This window comes from Triplophysa rosa, linkage group LG20 (assembly GCF_024868665.1).
Source record: "Triplophysa rosa linkage group LG20, Trosa_1v2, whole genome shotgun sequence".
Lineage (NCBI taxonomy): Eukaryota > Metazoa > Chordata > Actinopteri > Cypriniformes > Nemacheilidae > Triplophysa > Triplophysa rosa.
In genome coordinates this window covers 13,176,967-13,195,959 of record NC_079909.1, presented here as the reverse complement: position 1 = coordinate 13,195,959, position 18,993 = coordinate 13,176,967, and the positions used below count along the sequence as shown (strand labels likewise).

General features: G+C 37.8%; 4 protein-coding genes across 4 annotated transcripts; all 4 read right to left on the bottom strand.

Moving 5' to 3' along the window:
• Window positions 1-314: 314 nt before the first annotated feature.
• gnl3l (guanine nucleotide binding protein-like 3 (nucleolar)-like) lies at window positions 315-5,461 on the bottom strand. Its single transcript, XM_057361313.1, has 15 exons — window positions 5,387-5,461; window positions 5,247-5,287; window positions 4,991-5,098; window positions 4,767-4,883; window positions 4,377-4,460; window positions 4,140-4,275; window positions 3,935-4,038; window positions 3,684-3,828; window positions 3,464-3,551; window positions 3,191-3,368; window positions 2,955-3,097; window positions 2,690-2,826; window positions 870-1,009; window positions 577-751; window positions 315-493 (listed from the first exon to the last, which is right to left on the bottom strand). Exons 1-15 carry the CDS (start codon window positions 5,397-5,399, stop codon window positions 426-428), a joined length of 1,677 nt encoding a protein of 558 aa, XP_057217296.1. The 5' UTR covers window positions 5,400-5,461; the 3' UTR covers window positions 315-425.
• A 1,880-nt stretch (window positions 5,462-7,341) lies between these two features.
• On the bottom strand, window positions 7,342-8,938 carry LOC130570868 (red-sensitive opsin-2-like). The gene is given in 6 exon segments (XM_057361317.1): window positions 7,342-7,440; window positions 7,554-7,793; window positions 7,877-8,042; window positions 8,154-8,322; window positions 8,460-8,756; window positions 8,836-8,938. Coding segments are annotated over 6 exon segments (1,074 nt in total).
• A 1,527-nt stretch (window positions 8,939-10,465) lies between these two features.
• On the bottom strand, window positions 10,466-13,436 carry LOC130570866 (red-sensitive opsin-1). The gene is made up of 6 exons (XM_057361315.1): window positions 12,966-13,436; window positions 12,586-12,882; window positions 11,817-11,985; window positions 11,519-11,684; window positions 11,188-11,427; window positions 10,466-11,104 (listed from the first exon to the last, which is right to left on the bottom strand). Exons 1-6 carry the CDS (start codon window positions 13,066-13,068, stop codon window positions 11,006-11,008), a joined length of 1,074 nt encoding a protein of 357 aa, XP_057217298.1. The 5' UTR covers window positions 13,069-13,436; the 3' UTR covers window positions 10,466-11,005.
• Window positions 13,437-15,229: 1,793 nt separating this feature from the next.
• On the bottom strand, window positions 15,230-17,736 carry opn1sw2 (opsin 1 (cone pigments), short-wave-sensitive 2). Its single transcript, XM_057361316.1, has 5 exons — window positions 17,231-17,736; window positions 16,914-17,082; window positions 16,269-16,434; window positions 15,689-15,928; window positions 15,230-15,488 (listed from the first exon to the last, which is right to left on the bottom strand). Exons 1-5 carry the CDS (start codon window positions 17,604-17,606, stop codon window positions 15,387-15,389), a joined length of 1,053 nt encoding a protein of 350 aa, XP_057217299.1. The 5' UTR covers window positions 17,607-17,736; the 3' UTR covers window positions 15,230-15,386.
• Between the last annotated feature and the right edge of the window lie 1,257 nt (window positions 17,737-18,993).

Below are 18,993 nucleotides of genomic sequence, written 5' to 3'. Positions count from 1 at the left end.
ATAACTAATGAGGCTGCTTATTTGAATAGAGCAAAAACCAATATGGGACATGCAATGTTGCCTGTATGAGTCATTCAAAACTATTTTTATGACAATTTGAGCATTCAGTCAGAAATATAAGTATGTAGGTGGGTAACCATGACTCCACCACCTTATTGAAACCCACAGCAAAAAAAGAGGCTGTCTATGTCAACAGAATTAAGTGAATGATGGGTTATAGTGTGTTGCATATGTGAAACCATCAAAAGCATCCAGTCAGAAATTTGGGGGAGGATGCTGCATGTGATGAATAAATGAACTGGATTTTTGCCTATGTAGTGCATTACTGCATGACGGAGTAAATAGGTTTCATTATCTGTCATGAAAAATCATTAGAAACAATCACAGAACACAAAACAGATTCTGGTATATATTTATTGCTGCCATCAGCTGTCAGAGAAGGAGAAATTCAAAGCCGATGTAAGAGAATCTGAAAGTTTGGTGCCGAGTTTATCTTTAGGGGAAAAAAAGAAATTATGTTCTATTTCAGGCCATAACAACATGCTATCGATATGCATGATATATAAGAGGTCTTACCAGCTCTTTTTTGCTGTTTTTTTCGCTTTTTGTTGGCAGCCAAAAGTGCCTGGCCTTGTAGTAGTGGGTCAACATCCAGGATTTCGTTTAAGTCCACTGGCTTTGGGCCTGCTTCTTCAGCTGCACCACTGGTTTTTGTCTTGGGGACTTTGAGTTCCACTGTCATTGGTCCGAACTTAATTGAATGAATTGTAAATGGAGACCAAACATGGGATTTTAATTTTGAAACAGAGCACCAAAAGATACAAAAAAACGTATGTTCTTCCATTAACTAAATTATGTTATTGATGTACCTCTGCATCCTCATCTGCATCCATTGATTCAGCTGTGTCCTGGAGGTCAGGGTCCTCCATTTGTTCATCTCCTTGACCTCCTTGTGTCATCCCAGATGTAGACATGCAGAACCCCATTTGTACATCAGATGTGCCACACTCTAAATAAAAGAACAAGAGCATAATGGTATATAAATGTTAAGAGAAAATACAAACCCGATTCCAAAAAAGTTGGGACACTGTACAAATTGTGAATAAAAAAGGAATGCAATAATTTACGAATCTCATAAACTTATATTTTATTCACAATAGAATATAGATAACATATCAAATGTTGAAAGTGAGACATTTTGAAATGTCATGCCAAATATTGGCTCATTTTGGATTTCATGAGAGCTACACATTCCAAAAAAGTTGGGACAGGTAGCAATAAGAGGCCGGAAAAGTTAAATGTACATATAAGGAACAGCTGGAGGACCAATTTGCAACTTATTAGGTCAATTGGCAACATGATTGGGTATAAAAAGAGCCTCTCAGAGTGGCAGTGTCTCTCAGAAGTCAAGATGGGCAGAGGATCACCAATTCCCCCAATGCTGCGGCGAAAAATAGTGGAGCAATATCAGAAAGGAGTTTCTCAGAGAAAAATTGCAAAGAGTTTGAAGTTATCATCATCTACAGTGAATAATATCATCCAAAGATTCAGAGAATCTGGAACAATCTCTGTGCGTAAGGGTCAAGGCCGGAAAACCATACTGGATGCCCGTGATCTTCGGGCCCTTAGACGGCACTGCATCACATACAGGAATGCTACTGTAATGGAAATCACAACATGGGCTCAGGAATACTTCCAGAAAACATTGTCGGTGAACACAATCCACCGTGCCATTCGCCGTTGCCGGCTAAATCTCTATAGGTCAAAAAAGAAGCCATATCTAAACATGATCCAGAAGCGCAGGCGTTTTCTCTGGGCCAAGGCTCATTTAAAATGGACTGTGGCAAAGTGGAAAACTGTTCTGTGGTCAGACGAATCAAAATTTGAAGTTCTTTTTGGAAAACTGGGACGCCATGTCATCCGGACTAAAGAGGACAAGGACAACCCAAGTTGTTATCAGCGCTCAGTTCAGAAGCCTGCATCTCTGATGGTATGGGGTTGCATGAGTGCGTGTGGCATGGGCAGCTTACACATCTGGAAAGGCACCATCAATGCTGAAAGGTATATCCAAGTTCTAGAACAACATATGCTCCCATCCAGACGTCGTCTCTTTCAGGGAAGACCTTGCATTTTACAACATGACAATGCCAGACCACATACTGCATCAATTACAACATCATGGCTGCGTAGAAGAAGGATCCGGGTACTGAAATGGCCAGCCTGCAGTCCAGATCTTTCACCCATAGAAAACATTTGGCGCATCATAAAGAGGAAGATGCGACAAAGAAGACCTAAGACAGTCGAGCAACTAGAAGCCTGTATTAGACAAGAATGGGACAACATTCCTATTCCTAAACTTGAGCAACTTGTCTCCTCAGTCCCCAGACGTTTGCAGACTGTTATAAAAAGAAGAGGGGATGCCACACAGTGGTAAACATGGCCTTGTCCCAACTTTTTTGAGATGTGTTGATGCCATGAAATTTAAAATCAACTTATTTTTCCCTTAAAATGATACATTCTCTCAGTTTAAACATTTGATATGTCATCTATGTTGTATTCTGAATAAAATATTGAAATTTGAAACTCCCACATCATTGCATTCTGTTTTTATTCACAATTTGTACAGTGTCCCAACTTTTTTGGAATCGGGTTTGTATATCTCACTATTTAATAATGTTGACAGGGTTACCAGCCAGTGCTTCTAGATTGCCCTTCTCCAGTTCATCCCAGTCAAATGCTTTGCTCATCTCAGTCACAATCTCAGCACTGACATGTGTTGGCAGCGTGTGCGTTTCTGGAGGATGTGTGAAGTAGCTGATGCGGCCGCTTTAACAGTCACAGGCTTTTATTATTATAATGTGAACATATAAACAGTGCATAAAGTAAGCTTTAAACAACAATAAAGTGCTCAAGTCATAATCGTAGGTAAAACACTGCTGTCACTTTAACCTTACCCTGTCCAATCCATAAGAACACTTTTGGCAGCTTTGTCAGTGTCAGGCAGTCCTCCCTTCCTGAGCTTTCCTTGCCGACGGGCCAATAAGGCTAGGAACTCATGTACTGTGTGGAAGTCTGCAATGCCATAGTGCTCCGTAATCTATATATAAAAGAAAAAATAATGAGGGAATAGGCTCACACAAAATTGTGCAATAATGTCATTTGCTAAAATTCCTACAATAATCGGTGGTACCTGTCTTGTACTGCAGCGCCTCAAGATGGCTTCGACGGGTGGAACTGGATCTACTAGTTGTTCAATCTTCACACAGTTTCGAAGGATCATGGCAGCATCGCTGGTTGATGTTGCCATGACAATACCAGGGCAATCTAAGAGTTTAATGTGCTTGTCTAGATTGACCTCCTGCAAACACCTGAAGAACAGCTTGATTTGAGTGAAGGGCAGAAAACAGTTTGCACGATTAAAAATACATGGAGAACAGAAAAAGCAACAAAACATTAGACGCACTTGGTAACTCCAGGTGTGGCGCCGACGTTACAAGCACGAGCACGCTTCAAACTGTTAATTAAACTGCTCTTTCCCACATTTGGAAAACCTGAAACATTTATTACAAAATGAAGCAATGTGACTGCAAAATAACTTTGTATAATATGCTTTTAGTGACAGGTAATATAATTTACAATGTAGAAACCAAATGTCTATTTCCCAGCTGTTGTGAGAAACTCACCAACAACTCCTACAGTTATGGCAGTTTTAATATCCTGGTTACGGCAGTAGTTTCCTAGCAGTTTCATTAAACAATCTGCCCCGACACATGCGCTGCTTTCAAGGAGTTCTTGTGTAGCCTGGGTCACAGGCACACGGCTGCGTTGCTGTGAATAAAAAACAAAACAGAGATGTTATCATGTGGGAAATGTCACACAATAAAAGAAAATACAAATAAATAATGCATACTGAAACCAAATGTATCACTCTTACCAAATTCTTGTTCTGCTGTTGAGTGGAGGATTTGAAAGCCACAGTGGGAAACTCATTGCGCAGATACTTGATCCATTTTTCTACAATGTCCTTGGACACCAAATCTTCAGGCAGACAAAGCAGAAAACATGACGTAAATATTAATGTCTGCGGCAAAATGTCGTTTTTAATCCTATAAAATGACATGCAAAAAAAGTTCTCTTACCAATTTTATTTAAAACAAGGACAATTTTCTTGGTGGTTCCACTCTGGACAACCGCCTGTTCAACCTGTGGACACCTACAGCCTAAAGGGTCTCTTGCATCCAGAACCTCTAAAATAACATCCGCTGCCTCTATTACCTGCCATGAAAAGAAACCAAAGTAGTCATCTTTAGAAACGTGCCACTAAATGTCCACGTTATAAAGCAAGTGAGGTGTCAAAACCGAAAAGTAAAGAGTACCTTTTTAAATTCTCTGCAGTATGCTTTTCTTGAGTTCTCATTTTCAAAATTGACATGTTTCTCCAGGTTTTGCATTTGAAGTTCCTGCATCAGGACAACAAGTTTACTTTAGTTTACAACATGTTTACCAAGTTTACTTATTAGTCAAAAAAAATGTTTATATAGTGGTGTTTAAAGAGTCTCTGATATTTATCGTTTAAATTTCACATAAACGTTTGCTTTTTAAAAACACTTGATCATATTCCGTACCGATTTACAAAGACAGTGTGATTTGCGCATAATCCCAAAGAGCTGTTACTTTCAGGAAATGTAAATGTTTGACATATTTAATAAAATCTTAAAGGACCTGCAAATGCTTTCTCATCATTAGTAAATGACATGAACACCAACCCTCTGTTCAAACTCTCTCTGTCGTAGCTGAACGTCTTTCTGGAAAGTGTCCAGACTTCTCCTCTTCATCATCTCCTTCTCTCTTGACTTTTTCTGCCTCTCCTGTTGCTCCTCCAACTACAAAACACTCACCACAGTTAAACTGACAAAGCACACCAGCATCTACAATGATTTACAACCCTTCTTAAAAAATGATAACTCAAGTACATTATTTACTCTCTCACCCTTTGTTTTCTGAGTTCAGCTCGTCTCTGACTGTGTTCTTTGAAGCTGCGCACATCAGGTAAACCAGGATCCTTCTTCGCTGTTTGAGACTGTTGTCCATTTTTGGCCTTCACAGAAGAGAAACACAGATGACAGCAAACATAAGTGACTTTTCGTAAGTTTCTTGTTCAACATGACATGCCGACATCAATAATAACGTCATCTGCACACCCTGAACTAATGTTCAGAGCCTCAAAATAAGATGAATGATGGTACCTTTTTACCGCATAAGCCCAGCCGTTTGGCTCGCTTTTGTTCTGTAACACGATTAAAGAGAATAACGTTAAATGATTGTCAGTCAGCAGAGCTTTGTAATCATTTGAACGTTAAATAAAGCTATCTATATATATACTCACTTGCTTTAGACATGACTGCACGTGTGACGGAAGCTTAAAGTGCTAGCGTGAAGCCAGCAACGAGCACCTGGTTTTTCAAAATAAAAGTAACTATGTACATTGGTGCACAACGTCCAAATGGGATATTTGCTAAATATTTAAGTGATGTTTTAGCATCGAAATATTAGGTGTATGATACAAAATTAAAGAAACTTTAAAAGTTATTAATAAAAGTTACTTATTTAACAATATTTTTGGCAGAAGGGCAAATTACAGCATATCACTGTTTTATTGAAAAAAATTATGATAAATGAAAGGAAAAATCTAGCAAGAGAATTACATAGACTAAAATTTTATTCTAATATGCAATTGCAACTACAGAATCAACAAAGCGATTATTAAATGCTTCGGCCACCTACACTTGATTATTAGTCAACTTCCCATTTACTATCAATTCAAGTGATGTCCTATCTTTTTTACACCTTTTAAATGATTGATTATTGTAGAATTACCCCTTGCCTGTTCAGCTATCTTCAAGAAAAAATCTACCTTAGCTTCTCTGAGTGTCTTCACTTAAAACCCTTTGAAAGAACTCTTGTGGAAAAACCCAGCCAAAGCAATGCACAGGGTTTTTAAAACATATTCCTGGATTTTATTGAGCTTTTATTAAAATGACACTATAAAACTTTGCTGTAGTTTTGCAGCAGGTTTTGCCAGTAACTTACTGTAGATTTACTTAATACTTTCCTATTAGTACTGTTTTCAATTTTAGTTAAACTTTACTTTAATCAAAAAATTAAAACACTTTGACTTCTGAGATTCAAAATGAGCAAGAAGAGACTGGTCTCATTACTGGCATTAGCACAGCAACACTGTAAAAAAATGACTCTTCCTAAGCATTTTTGTTTTGTTTTCTAGTAAAAATATTTAAAACTTCTTCAGTTACGATACATTTACATAACGAGAAAAGTGACCTAAGATATTTAGTCTTGTTTTATGAAAGAAAATATAAGAACTAGGTAAATTTGTGTTTAAAATAAAATTGTAAATTAAATCTACAGTAAAGTCACTGGCAAGCCTGCTGCAAAACCACAGCAAAGTTTTACAGTGTACTTTTCCTTTTAACAATGTTAAACCCATTCACTTTAGGGTGTGTGAGAGTCTCTCACAACATCACCTCAAAGTGATTCAATATAAGCTTAGCATCCAAACATACCTCACATGGACACACATTCACACTAGCAACGCAGAATCCACAAGCTGGTCACATAAACCCCTCTGCATGCACAGGTGCACTCAACAGTGTTAACCTAATGAGTTCTGCGATATAAGCCTCCTAGTAAAAGTCATGACTTTACTGGAGGTACAATCCTCTATCCACTTACACGCACTTACAGGATGCTTCTTGTATTTTTCATCAATTCTTTATAAAACCCCTACAACAAAGTGTATATCCAATTTTTAGTTAAAAAAAACTTTTTTATCCAAAAGTAACAGTCAAAAAGTAAAAGAATCTAAGCAGTTCAACTGCATTAATAATCAGTTGATATGTCAAACAGAATAGACCTATTGTTAAACTAAGTTGGTTAGAAAAGCAAAGACAAAACACATCACTTTGCTGCATATTTAATTTTCATCGTAAAACAATATTTTTTACATTTGCAAATGCATCTACAACACAAAGTTTTGCGACTTAAATACTACTTTTTCACATTGTTCATTGGACCCCTTTTTGAATACTGTCAGCATGTTTTGTGATATTACATGTAAAACTTTAGTGTCAACACAAAAATAAACTCCACGTTTTACCAAATGGTGTTCAGTCTGAGTTCAACATTTTCCAGGACAGAAAAAAAGTTGTTTTAAAGGATTACTGTATGTACAGTTGATACAGTTGCAAGTCTGTGAGTCCAGTTCTTTGAAATATTTTTCTCTATCCCTTTTTTCGATTGGAGATATAAACGTCAAGAAGAGGTTCATGCAGGAGCCACAGAGGAAACTTCTGTTTTGGATGTGGATACCTCAGATCCATCATCAACTTTCTTTCCAAAGAGCTGCAGGATGCACATGCGGAACTGCAAAACAAAGCAGAAACCGTTTTGTATGAGAAGCCCTGAACATACCAAAATGGCATAAAGTAACAAGTTAAAAACCTATGCAGAGAAACTATTTGAGAATGCAATGTCACCTGTCTATTCATGAAGACGTAGATAATGGGGTTGTAGATGGTCGCGCTCTTGGCAAAGTAGGCTGGCATGGCTGCCGCCAATGGATGGAAGGCATAACCCGGGTATGCTGTTCCAAAGCATACAAAGAACGTGTAAGGTCCCCAGCAAAGACAGTAGGCCAGGATCATGACAACCACCATTCTGGACACTTCCTTCTCAGCCTTCTGTGTAGACTCAGAATCTTTCTGCTGCTGAGCGACCTGTAGGAGATAATGCAATTGTAGTTCGTAGTGCATGTTAAAAATCTGCAAAAACATTCTGCAACATCCATGGGATAACTTACAGCACGAATGGCCATCCACACAGCAATGTAGCAGAGAATGATGATGCCTAGAGGGATAATACAGCAGGTGATCATCAGTACAACCATGAAGGATCGGACACTAGGATCCTCGTTTCCACTGAAGACATCAGGACCGCAGGAGGTCTTAAGACCATGAGGCCAATACCTATAAGAAAATAATATATACTGTAGGAAGATTTGCTTCTCATCTGTCAATGTTTCTGCTTAAATGAGGATTGTACTTGTAATAAATAAAATGTCAATATAATGATTTTACCTGCTCCACCCACAGATGGGGGGTGCACACCAGAATGCAGCCCAAACCCAGGAGAAAATAATTCCAGCTGATGCCCATTTACCATCGAACTTGACATTTCCAAATGGTTTGCAGATGACCACCCATCTCTCCCATGAGATTACAGTCAAAGACCACAGACCAGCGATACCTGTTGATTGTTGTTGGATGTATTTTACAACCAATAAAACATTTCCAAAGAACATCTTGGACATTCGATCACTTATTTTATCTAAAGTTATTAAAACTGCCTGCTTTGTCAGTAAAGATGTCTTTGAAGGAACTTACCACAGACAGAGACAACATAGCCCTCAAAAACACACATGGGGTGTCCGAGGGTAAAGTAGCCGAAGACCTGGTTGATGACACTGATGGTACTGGCCAAAAGAGTCTCTCCAAGATCAGCTATAGCGAGGTTGACCAAGATCCAGTTTAAAGGGTGACGGAGCTTCTTGAATTTGGCTGTGGCCACCAGCACCAGGCCATTGGTGAAGACTGAGGCAACGACCACAAAGAACATCCAGAGTGTTGCAACATTGTACACCCATCGAGGGGCAATGTGATAGTTGGGTCCCTCAAAAGGACCTGTGAATAGATTAAACATTGCATTATACTGTACAATTCTTAAAGTTTAAGAGATTACCTCGCCCTTGGTTTTTCTTACCTCTTGTGTTATTGCTGTTGGTGTGGACAAGCATAGAGTCCCTCGTCGTGTCATCGTCTCATCGCCTGGCAGCGAATACTGCATTTCCCCACTCCTCTGCCATTTTCTAAATCTTCAAAGAGAGACTTTAAATTACTATCATCATCCATTTTCATTACAATTAATGTAAGAAGACAGTGTTATTGTGTGCCTGTTATTGGGTTCTGCTCTTCCTACGGTGGTGGTTGGTAAATCCTTTGTTTTTGAACTTCTGGTCGTGGTTCAGATCGCAACCAACAAACTGACAGACAGGGGCGGAAGCATTTTATACCAGCTCATCGTCAAAATGATTAGCACAGTAACTGACGTGAAACGAATTAAAGGGATACTTCACCCAAAAATGAAAATTCTGTCATCATTTACTCACCTTCGAGTTGTTCAATATGTGTATACATTTCTTTGTTCTGATGAACACAGAGAAAGATATTTGGAATAATGCTTATAACCAAACAGATCTCAACACCCATTGACTACCATAGTAGGAAAAAACAATGGTAGTCAAAAGTGCCCCAGAACTGCTGTCCTACATTCTTCTAAATGTTTTCTTTTGTGTTCAACAGAACAAAAAAATGATATAGTCATTGTTGAGATCTGTTTGGTTATAAGCATTATTCAAAATATCTTTCTCTGTGTTCATCAGAACAAAGAAATGTATACAGATTTGTAACCACTCGAAGGTGAGTAAATGATGACAGGATTTTCATTTTTGGGTGAAGTATCACTTTAAGGCTAACACGGAGGTATGCAAACCCGGATACCCCCTAGCAACTCAGAATGCAAAGACATTCCCAAAAACACAGACCCACACATGCGTGTGCAGGTGCACGGGGTCACTTTGATTCAAAAGGTATGACCTGAATTTGAGGTTAATCTTCCTGAGATAAGAAGTTCTCTTAGGGTCATGTGGATATTGCTTAGCCCCCTTAGGCTTAAATGAAGAAATTGTAATTGACTTGCTCTTAGTTGTAGACTTAAAAGTGACTTTCAATCTTTTAAATCCTGTCAAGCGCAATTAAACTTAGTGAAATGTATTACTGTACATTGATTTTATTTGGGAATTTAAAGGATTTAATCACACTTTATTTATTGTTTCTGTGAAGTGAAAATTGACATTGAAGGGATACTCCACCCAAAAATGAAAATTCTGTCATGAAATACTTAACATCAAGTTGTTGGAAACCTGTATACATTTCTTTGTTCTGTTGAACACAAAGAAAGATATTTAGAAGAATGTTAGCAACTGAGATTTCTGGGGTTGTCAAAAAAATGTTATAGTCAAAGGTGCCCCGAAACTCTTTGTTTTCCTAAATTCTTCAAAATTTCTTCATTTGTGTTTAACCAACCACAGAACAAACAAAATACAATAATGTACAATATTTTCTCAAATATCTTTCTTTGTGCGCAACCAAACAAAGAAATTTGTACAGGTTTGGAACAACTTTGATGAGTAATTCATGACAGAATTTTCATTTTTGGGTGGAGTATCACTCTTTAGTGTGTAAAAGTGAAGGTTAGTACACTTTCGAAAGGGAATGTTACCCTGACTGTTTCAATTCTTGCCACAATAAAACTTTGTTGAATACATTTTTCTTAAGAGATCAAAATAAATGAACACTTTGTTTTTATTGTGCTTGTTTTTTTTTATTTTCATCAAAATAGAACCATATTACATGCTGTACATGGGCAGGCATCTATCTATAACTTTTTTTGTCATTTTTGTTTTCTTGCAAGATGGCTACAAAATTAAGGTTACAGAGACATTACATCACCATTGAAAGTCAAGCCAAAAACATTTGTACAATATGAGGTGATTTGTTTTCACTGTTGGTTGGAGTGTCGCATAGCCGCCAAAGCGGCTAGTGACTGTGTGGAAAATTGAATGCTATCAAAACTGTAACATTTCTTGAAGTCATTTCTGCGGATCGTATGCCCCACAGCAGGCTGTAGAGAAAGTAATGTTTGAACACACACACTACCATGCAACAATGCATTCCTCATCTCTCTGGGGGAAATATCTGGAAGCGTAGTCGTCAAATGGTGAGGGCAAACAAGGAATATAAAAAGTCCCATTTTGATCTCATTTCCAACGTGATCTGGCTCAGGTTCCTTGCTCTGAGATTCGATGTGTGGCTTATGCAGGAGCCACAGAGGAAACTTCTGTTTTGGATGTGGAGACCTCAGAACCATCATCCACCTTCTTTCCAAAGAGCTGCATGATGCACACACGGAACTGCAAGAAAGATTTTTGTGTAGAAATTATGTTGTTTTTCGTTGTGCTAAAGGTTTATTGTTTGTTAAACAGCACTGACTCACCTGTCGATTCATGAAGACGTAGATAATGGGGTTGTAGATGGTCGCGCTCTTGGCAAAGTAGGCTGGCATGGCTGCCGCCAATGGATGGAAGGCATAGCCTGGGTTTGCTGATGCAAAGCATACAAAGAACGTGTAAGGTCCCCAGCAAACACAGTAGGCCAGGATCATGACAACCACCATTCTGGACACTTCCTTCTCTGCCTTCTGTGTAGACTCAGAATCTTTCTGCTGCTGAGCGACCTGTTGAAGAAAAATGCAATGGTAGTTCTTAGTGGCTTTTTATGAACTATGAGCACTTTGATGTGCTTGCAACACCCATGCTATAAATTACAGCACGAATGGCCAACCACACAGCAATGTAGCAGAGAATGATGACGCCTAGAGGGAGAATACAGCAGGTGATCATCAGTACAATCATGTAAGATTGAACACCAGGGTCCTCGCTTCCACTGAAGACATCAGGACCGCAGGACGTCTTAAGACCATGAGGCCAATACCTGTGAGAATAAAATAAATAGGAAGACATGCCTTTCCTTTGTCCACATGTATATTAATATACAGGATATTAATGACACGTCATTGCTGTCAAGTGTCTTTCTTGTAAATAAAAATTTGAGAGGTTGTTTTACCTGCTCCACCCAAAGATGGGGGGTGCACACCAGAATGCAGCCCAAACCCAGGAGAAAATTATTCCAGCAGATGCCCATTTACCATCGAACTTGACATTTCCAAATGGTTTGCAGACGACCACCCATCTCTCCCATGAGATTACAGTCAAAGACCACAGACCAGCGATACCTGTTGATAAAAAAACAGAAAGACTTTGCCATTGATATTTATTTATTTTATGTACATTTTAGACTGTACAGGTATGTATTAGGGATGCACCGATATGTAAATTTTGGCAGATAGCGATAAATAATCATTCTTAAACGTTTGAAGCCGATAACCGATATATTGGGCAATATACAGTTTCTAAACATGACCTGCTTTGATTTTAAAACACTGACTACAGAAAACATCATGTACGAACATCATGGACCAAGCCTACTTTACACTATTTAAAGATTAATTAGATTACATACTGTACCTACATCAACAATGTTTTGCTAATAGCAGAAAGTGAATGCTGACGACAGAAAGACCGTACTATACTGGATTTGAACTGCAGCGTGCGCCTGAAGTGGTTCAACCAGAAGAAATAATTCATAATTTATGGGGTTTCATATATTGGCCTGATTTTATTACCTATAACATTAAAACCATTTATTGGCCAATATACTGATATGGCTGATAATACAGTATACCGTGCATATACAGTATTGAACTATTCGATTATTAGTGGTTGTTATTTAAAATTTTGTCAATAATGATGCCTTTGAGTTTAAAGTTACTTACCACATGTAGAGACCACATAGCCCTCAAAAATACACATGGGGTGTCCGAGGATAAAGTAACCGAAAACCTGGTTGATGACACTGATGGTACTGGCCAAAAGAGTCTCTCCAAGATCAGCTATAGCGAGGTTGACCAAGATCCAGTTTAAAGGGTGACGGAGCTTCTTGAATTTGGCTGTGGCCACCAGCACCAGGCCATTGGTGAAGACTGAGGCGACGACCACAAAGAACATCCAGAGTGTTGCAACATTGTACACCCATCGAGGGGCAATGTGATAGTTGGGTCCCTCAAAGGGATCTGGAAATGTGTAATAAAGACTTTAAATTCAACCTACAGAATGCATTAAATGATTACGTCTCTACTGTGTTGCAAAAACTCACCCTTGGTGTTATTGCTGTTGGTGTATACAAAGGCCGCTTCCCGCGTTGTGTCGTCTCCCCTTCGCCGGGCTGCGAACATCGCATCTCCCCATTGATCTGCCATTTTTTTGGGTGTTGTTGTATAGCCTTATTCTTTCAGTTGCTGATAAAGTTTGGGACTCTTCTACTGTCTTCTATCTCTGGCCGACTCACACCGACAGACTTCAAGTTCTCACCGAAGTGCTTTTATACTCCAAAAAAAAGATGCCCTGGCTTAAGGTAGAGTGATTAGGTCAAAACTGGCACGAGAAACTGAACAAAGAGTCATTTCTTAGGCTAACAGAAGGCCTAAGCTACTGTTGCTTCCTAGGATTGTCGATGCCACGACAGGTGAACCAAAACATCGTACTATGCCATTTGGCACGGTGACGTCGGCAGTGATTATAAGGTGACATAATTTAGTGATGCCTTCTGGAGGCTTTAAAATTTAGGTTAAAGGTCTTCCTGTGCTGCCTTTGGCTAAATTGTATGAACTAAGTATTAAAAAAAAGGAAAATCTGTTTTTTATGTTGTGCTCATCTGTTTACTGTGAACAAATTCACCTAATGCAGTCTGGTCCTTAAAAACTCCTGTTTTTAAGATTTCATCAAGATCGATTTTAGGCCTTTATTATATATTTTTTATTTGATAAACACTGTGCCCTACAGTTTACACACAATAGCACTCATTAATTTGCATTGGCTCATGCCCATTTAACGTAAATGTGACACACTTTTGTGCAAATGTTCATCATGTAGAGGGTAACTGTAAGTCTTACATGTAGGTTAAAGTCAGAGCTAAAATCAGCTTATTGGGACAACCGGCGTACCCAGGTACCCTACACACAAGAGCCTAATTAACATCGACAAGAATGCAGCCCAAACCTTCCTAATCCCAACGGATTGATGGTTCACTTTAGGGAAAGTAGGGTTTATCTGAAAATCTTGATGAGGTCAGTTAATCTCTTTCTGTTTCTGACGATAGACGTTTTTTTTTCCAATCGTGAGCTTCTCTCATCTGTGTAACAAAGTGGAGCGGTAAGAAGTTAACATTGGGATACGAAGAGACCAAACCAAGGTGAGATGGAACCAACAGGAAGAACGAGAGCAGTCTGTAAACTTTTTTTATTTATTCGTTTAGTTGTTTCCTTGAACTTGATTATTTAAAGCAGGTATTTATGATGTTCCTGAAATGTCTTGATATGATTATACTAATCGGACACTAATATCTTATAAAAGTAAGATAGTTGGAATTCATATTTAAGCTTTGATTGAAGTTAAGAGTCAGATATTCAGATTTGTAGCAGAATAGGATGTTTTTCAGAAACAGATGGGAATGCATCAGCAGGTATTTTTGGAGCGCTCAGTCAGTCCTATGTCTGGAATTCCGCTAGTTCTGAACTATTCGTGTTTGGCAAAAGTTCACTACTAGCAGAACTCGGATATACACCTGAATTTTCAACGAAAGCTCAAGATAATAGCAGTTTGGTCTCACACGACTTGCCATTGGACATCTGCTATGTTTTTACGGTATTTTGTGCTGAACATTTAATTTATATGTTTAAATGTATGGAATTAATCCATATAACTGATGTTAATTTAACATGAGCAAAAGTTTACTTTCACTGCTCCTTGTTTCTCTAACATCTGTTGTGGTTTAATTTCCAGAAAAACTTTGATCTATGATCTTGTTTTTCATTATGTTGTAAGACATTAGAAGATTAAAAAATACCTAACTTTCATTTTTTTCTTCCTTTTTCCTTGGCTTGGAAGCTAATTATTTATTTGGTGACAAAAAAGGTAAGTAAATATACATACTGGAATCATTCACGCGAGCAATAAGACTAATTTGAGGCTGATTTCCACAGAGCCCATAAAACCCACTGTGCATAAAGCTTTTCCAGGAGTTCAAAGCAGTTCTGCACCAATATTCGCATTATTTGTCTTCTCTTTTTTAGACCATTTCTGGATGTGTTACTTGATCATTATTTTGCTGTGAGGGTCTACAAACTTAATGTATATACGATGTAAAAGTTCTGTTTTATGGTTTGCTTGTTGTAAAATGACACGTAACCAAATCCTGTTGTTTTAATGTGATATTCTTAATAGAGGATATTAATTACATATCTAAAAAATATGTTTATACATTTTAAATTAGTATGAGCAATTGTAATTTCTGTTGACTACTCTTCATATGATAAAAAATAACATCACAGTTCTTTATTTCTTTGCATTTATTGTGCATTTGTTAAGATAACAATAAATATCTACTCATTCTACATGTAAAGCAAGGCTGATTAAAAAATTGACATTAAAAGCAAAAATTCCTATAAGCTTTGTTTATTATTTACAATCATTGCAAAAATATTTATGTCTGCAGGATGAGGTTACATTGAGAATGGGTTTATTTCTCTGGTCCAACAGATGAGACCTGGGTGACTTGAGATGAAGCTTCATCTTCATCAATATTCTTGCCAAAGACCATCTTCATCATACATGCACGGAACTGCACGATGTAAAAGAAAACCAAATGAACAATGCCATTGTTATATTATCTCATTACTATTAATACATTTAATAGTAATATTCTACTATACTACAATGTTTTTAATAGGAATTAGTTTGATTTTGTTTATTAGTGTGAATATTGTATTTGCATGTTGTAGTGCCAAATTTCAAATGTTCATTTTGTATGTAATACCATACCTGTTTATTCATCAAGACATAGATGACAGGATTGTACACCGTAGAGGCTTTAGAAAGGCAGGACGGAATGGTCGCCAGTCTCAGGTCAAAAGGTGCACCACGGTTATAAACTACCCACACAGCAAAGCTTGCATATGGTCCCCAGCATACCAAGAAGCCAAACACCATCACCACCACCATCTTTGTCACCTCCCGCTCAGCCTTCTGGGTTGAAGCTGAATCTGCTTGAGCTTTGGCCGCCTAGTGGACACATGGGGGATATCAAAGCAACAGCCATTGTGTCTGGCCAACACTATATACTGATATGGTCTGTCAACTCCATCTGCTGGAGCAGGGAGAATATGTAAACATGTATTTAAAAACCAATAAACCACAGTTGTCAATTAAATAAATGTTACCAATTTATTAGGGTTATGAGGAACTGAGGGGTTTTGTGTTTCTTTAATATATTTAGAACTATCCGTGTGCAATAGTTTGAATTACACAACTGTGTTTTCACAGACAATTCTTTAGTTTTTCCAAAAAATTAATCGTTAAATAAGTAATTAGCTTTTTAATGGACATAAAAAAATGTACTTACTGATTTGAGTGTGATGAGTAGCTGACCATAACAGAACACAATGGTGCCAAAAGGAACAGCAAAGCAAAAGCAGAACAAAAATGCGACGTAGGATTCATTGTTGTATTTGTTGTCTGTCGTGTACCAATCAGGACCACAAGAGCATTGGAAGCCTTCAGGTATGTATCTGTTAAACAGACCTTAGTAAGGCTGATGGGATATACATTTTCTCACACACATAAAGGGATAGTTCACCCAAAAATAAAAACTCAAAAATCCTTTTATTCACTCTTATGTCGTTCAAAACTTACGTACAAAACTTTCTTGTGTGGCACAAAAAAGAAGACATTTTGAGAAATGTCTCAGTGTTTTTTGGCCTCACAATACAAGTCAATAAGTCCTAATGTTGTTTGGTAAACGTTCTTCAAAATATCTACTTTGTGTTCTGCAGAAGAAAGTCATACAGGTTTGGAATGAGGGTGAGTGAATGATAAAAAAATTTACATTTTCGGTGAACTTTCCCTTCAAATTACAAGGAGTGATGCAGAAAAATTCTGAAGGTTGATTAGTTGATCTTTCATTACGTTCACTAGAGGTATTTATCTTTGGATTAGGGGTTGAGCATTTTAAATTCCAATTGTGCTTATATTCTGCTTTCTAATTTACCGGCTCCAGCCGAATAGTGGAGGGAGAGCAGCCATGTTTCCGAAAAGCCAAGGAATGATACAGCCAACAATGGCATGCTGGGTCTTGAAGGTAAAGTTCCCAAGGGGTTTGCAAATAACCAGCCACCTTTCAAACGCCACCACAGACAGAGACCACAAACCCACCATTCCTGCCAAAACAGACAAAACAGAGCATGATTTATCCCTCATTATCTGATTGTAAACGTTTCTAAAAGATTATCGATTAATCTGAATAAACAACATTTTTTAACAAAACGCTAACACAGAAGCTTTCAGTATAATGCTGACTCACAATACCTCCAAGTGTTGAAGCAAAGCCTTCGATTTTACATCCTGTCGACCCAAAGATGAAGTACTTGTTAAAGAAGGAGTAGCATGCTAATGAAGAGCCAAAAAACGATACCAACAGATTGGCAATGGCAAGGTTCACAAGAATATAGTTCAGGTGAGATCTAAGTTTCTTGAACTGAACTGTGCACAAAATGGTAAGCAGGTTGATTGCTGTCCCTCCAATAAAAAGGAAGAATGTAAAGGCAGCCATGGTCATAAATACACCATGGTGTCCCAGGTGGTCCTGAGGGACCAGGAAAGGGCTTAAAGCCGTGATGTTGTTGGTATCTAAAGGAATGGGAATAAAGAAGTCTTCTTGAAACTCGGTCTGTCCTTTTCTCATCTTGCTTGTATATGACTGCCACTCCAAAGGGAAACTTTTTTTTTGAAAACGTTTTAAAAACCGGCCGTGTTCTTTTCTACTGCAGCATTGAAAAATATCTCAATTTTCTCTTTGTTGATCACGAAACGAAGCCCCCTTAAACTATTGCCAGATGATCCCTGTTTTATAGGGATCCATAAGATATAATTTTGCTCCTCCCATCAAGTCTTAATGGAAGGATTTGAGGTTTGTTATTGTGTAGCAAACACACCTACTCTTGTGCATGCACACCTACACAATGAATTGATCCCAATGCAAAACTACAGCTGTGTCACACAACGACACACCTAATCTTATTTCCAACACCAAAACCTGGCTAATTCGGATCATCCCTTTCACTCTGCCGCTTGGTTCTGTGTTAGCGGTGCCGGTTAATCTGCCGGCCAATGCAGATTAATCAAGTAATCGCTCACATTTAACCCCTCTGTAATCTGCTTTCCTGTGGTATTATCTCCATCTTTGTTCCTAGAATCATGGCCTTTGTGAAGAATCTCTAATATGTGACAGTTGGATTGTCCTTGATTCTCGTATGCAGAGAGTTCCTGTCGTAGCTGAGAATCGGAAGCTAAATGGTCCAGAAAAGTTACTATACAGTATCTTAGAAATAACCTTAATACCTTATCATATTATCTGTACAGATGCTATACTTACAGGACATTAGCAAAAGGCAGGTCACTAACATGCTGTGAATAATCTTGAAGTTCTGCTTATTATCATCACATGACACACTGTGGCTATATTTTCGTCTGTAAATACAGTACATTTCCAACATTTAATTAGCTTTCATTTATTTAAAAAAAAAAACTTGATAAAATGGTTTTGTAACATACACAATGTAAAATACAACTGTGGATGAGCACAAAGTGCTGAATTTAGTATAGCTAGAAAGTTATAACTATTTATTTAAACTAAAAAATACATTCCCACACTACTTATTAATACCATAAATCTATAATTTTTTTATTATTATAGTTAAAAAAAACAATAGGAAAGGAAGAAAATGAAAGAAGGTGCTTAACATTCAAAACTATTTAACAGGACTACTTATCAAAGGTTTGTTTGTTAATAAACTTTTCTCATAAATCAGACTTGACTTTGTCTTCATGTGGTACATCTGATGCTATACTTTGTCTAAAATACGGATGAAACAGAATAACATTTTAAAATCTCTTTTAGATATTTTTGGTATGTATTCTTTTTAGATTCATAATCCAGAAACCTGATCACTGAATCCTTTAATCAGTCCATCAGTACAACTAGAGATGCACCGATATCTGGCAAATAATCAGTATTGGTCGATAAAAGCAATTTTTCACGCTATCGGCCAATAGCTGCTCATTTCGTTGTG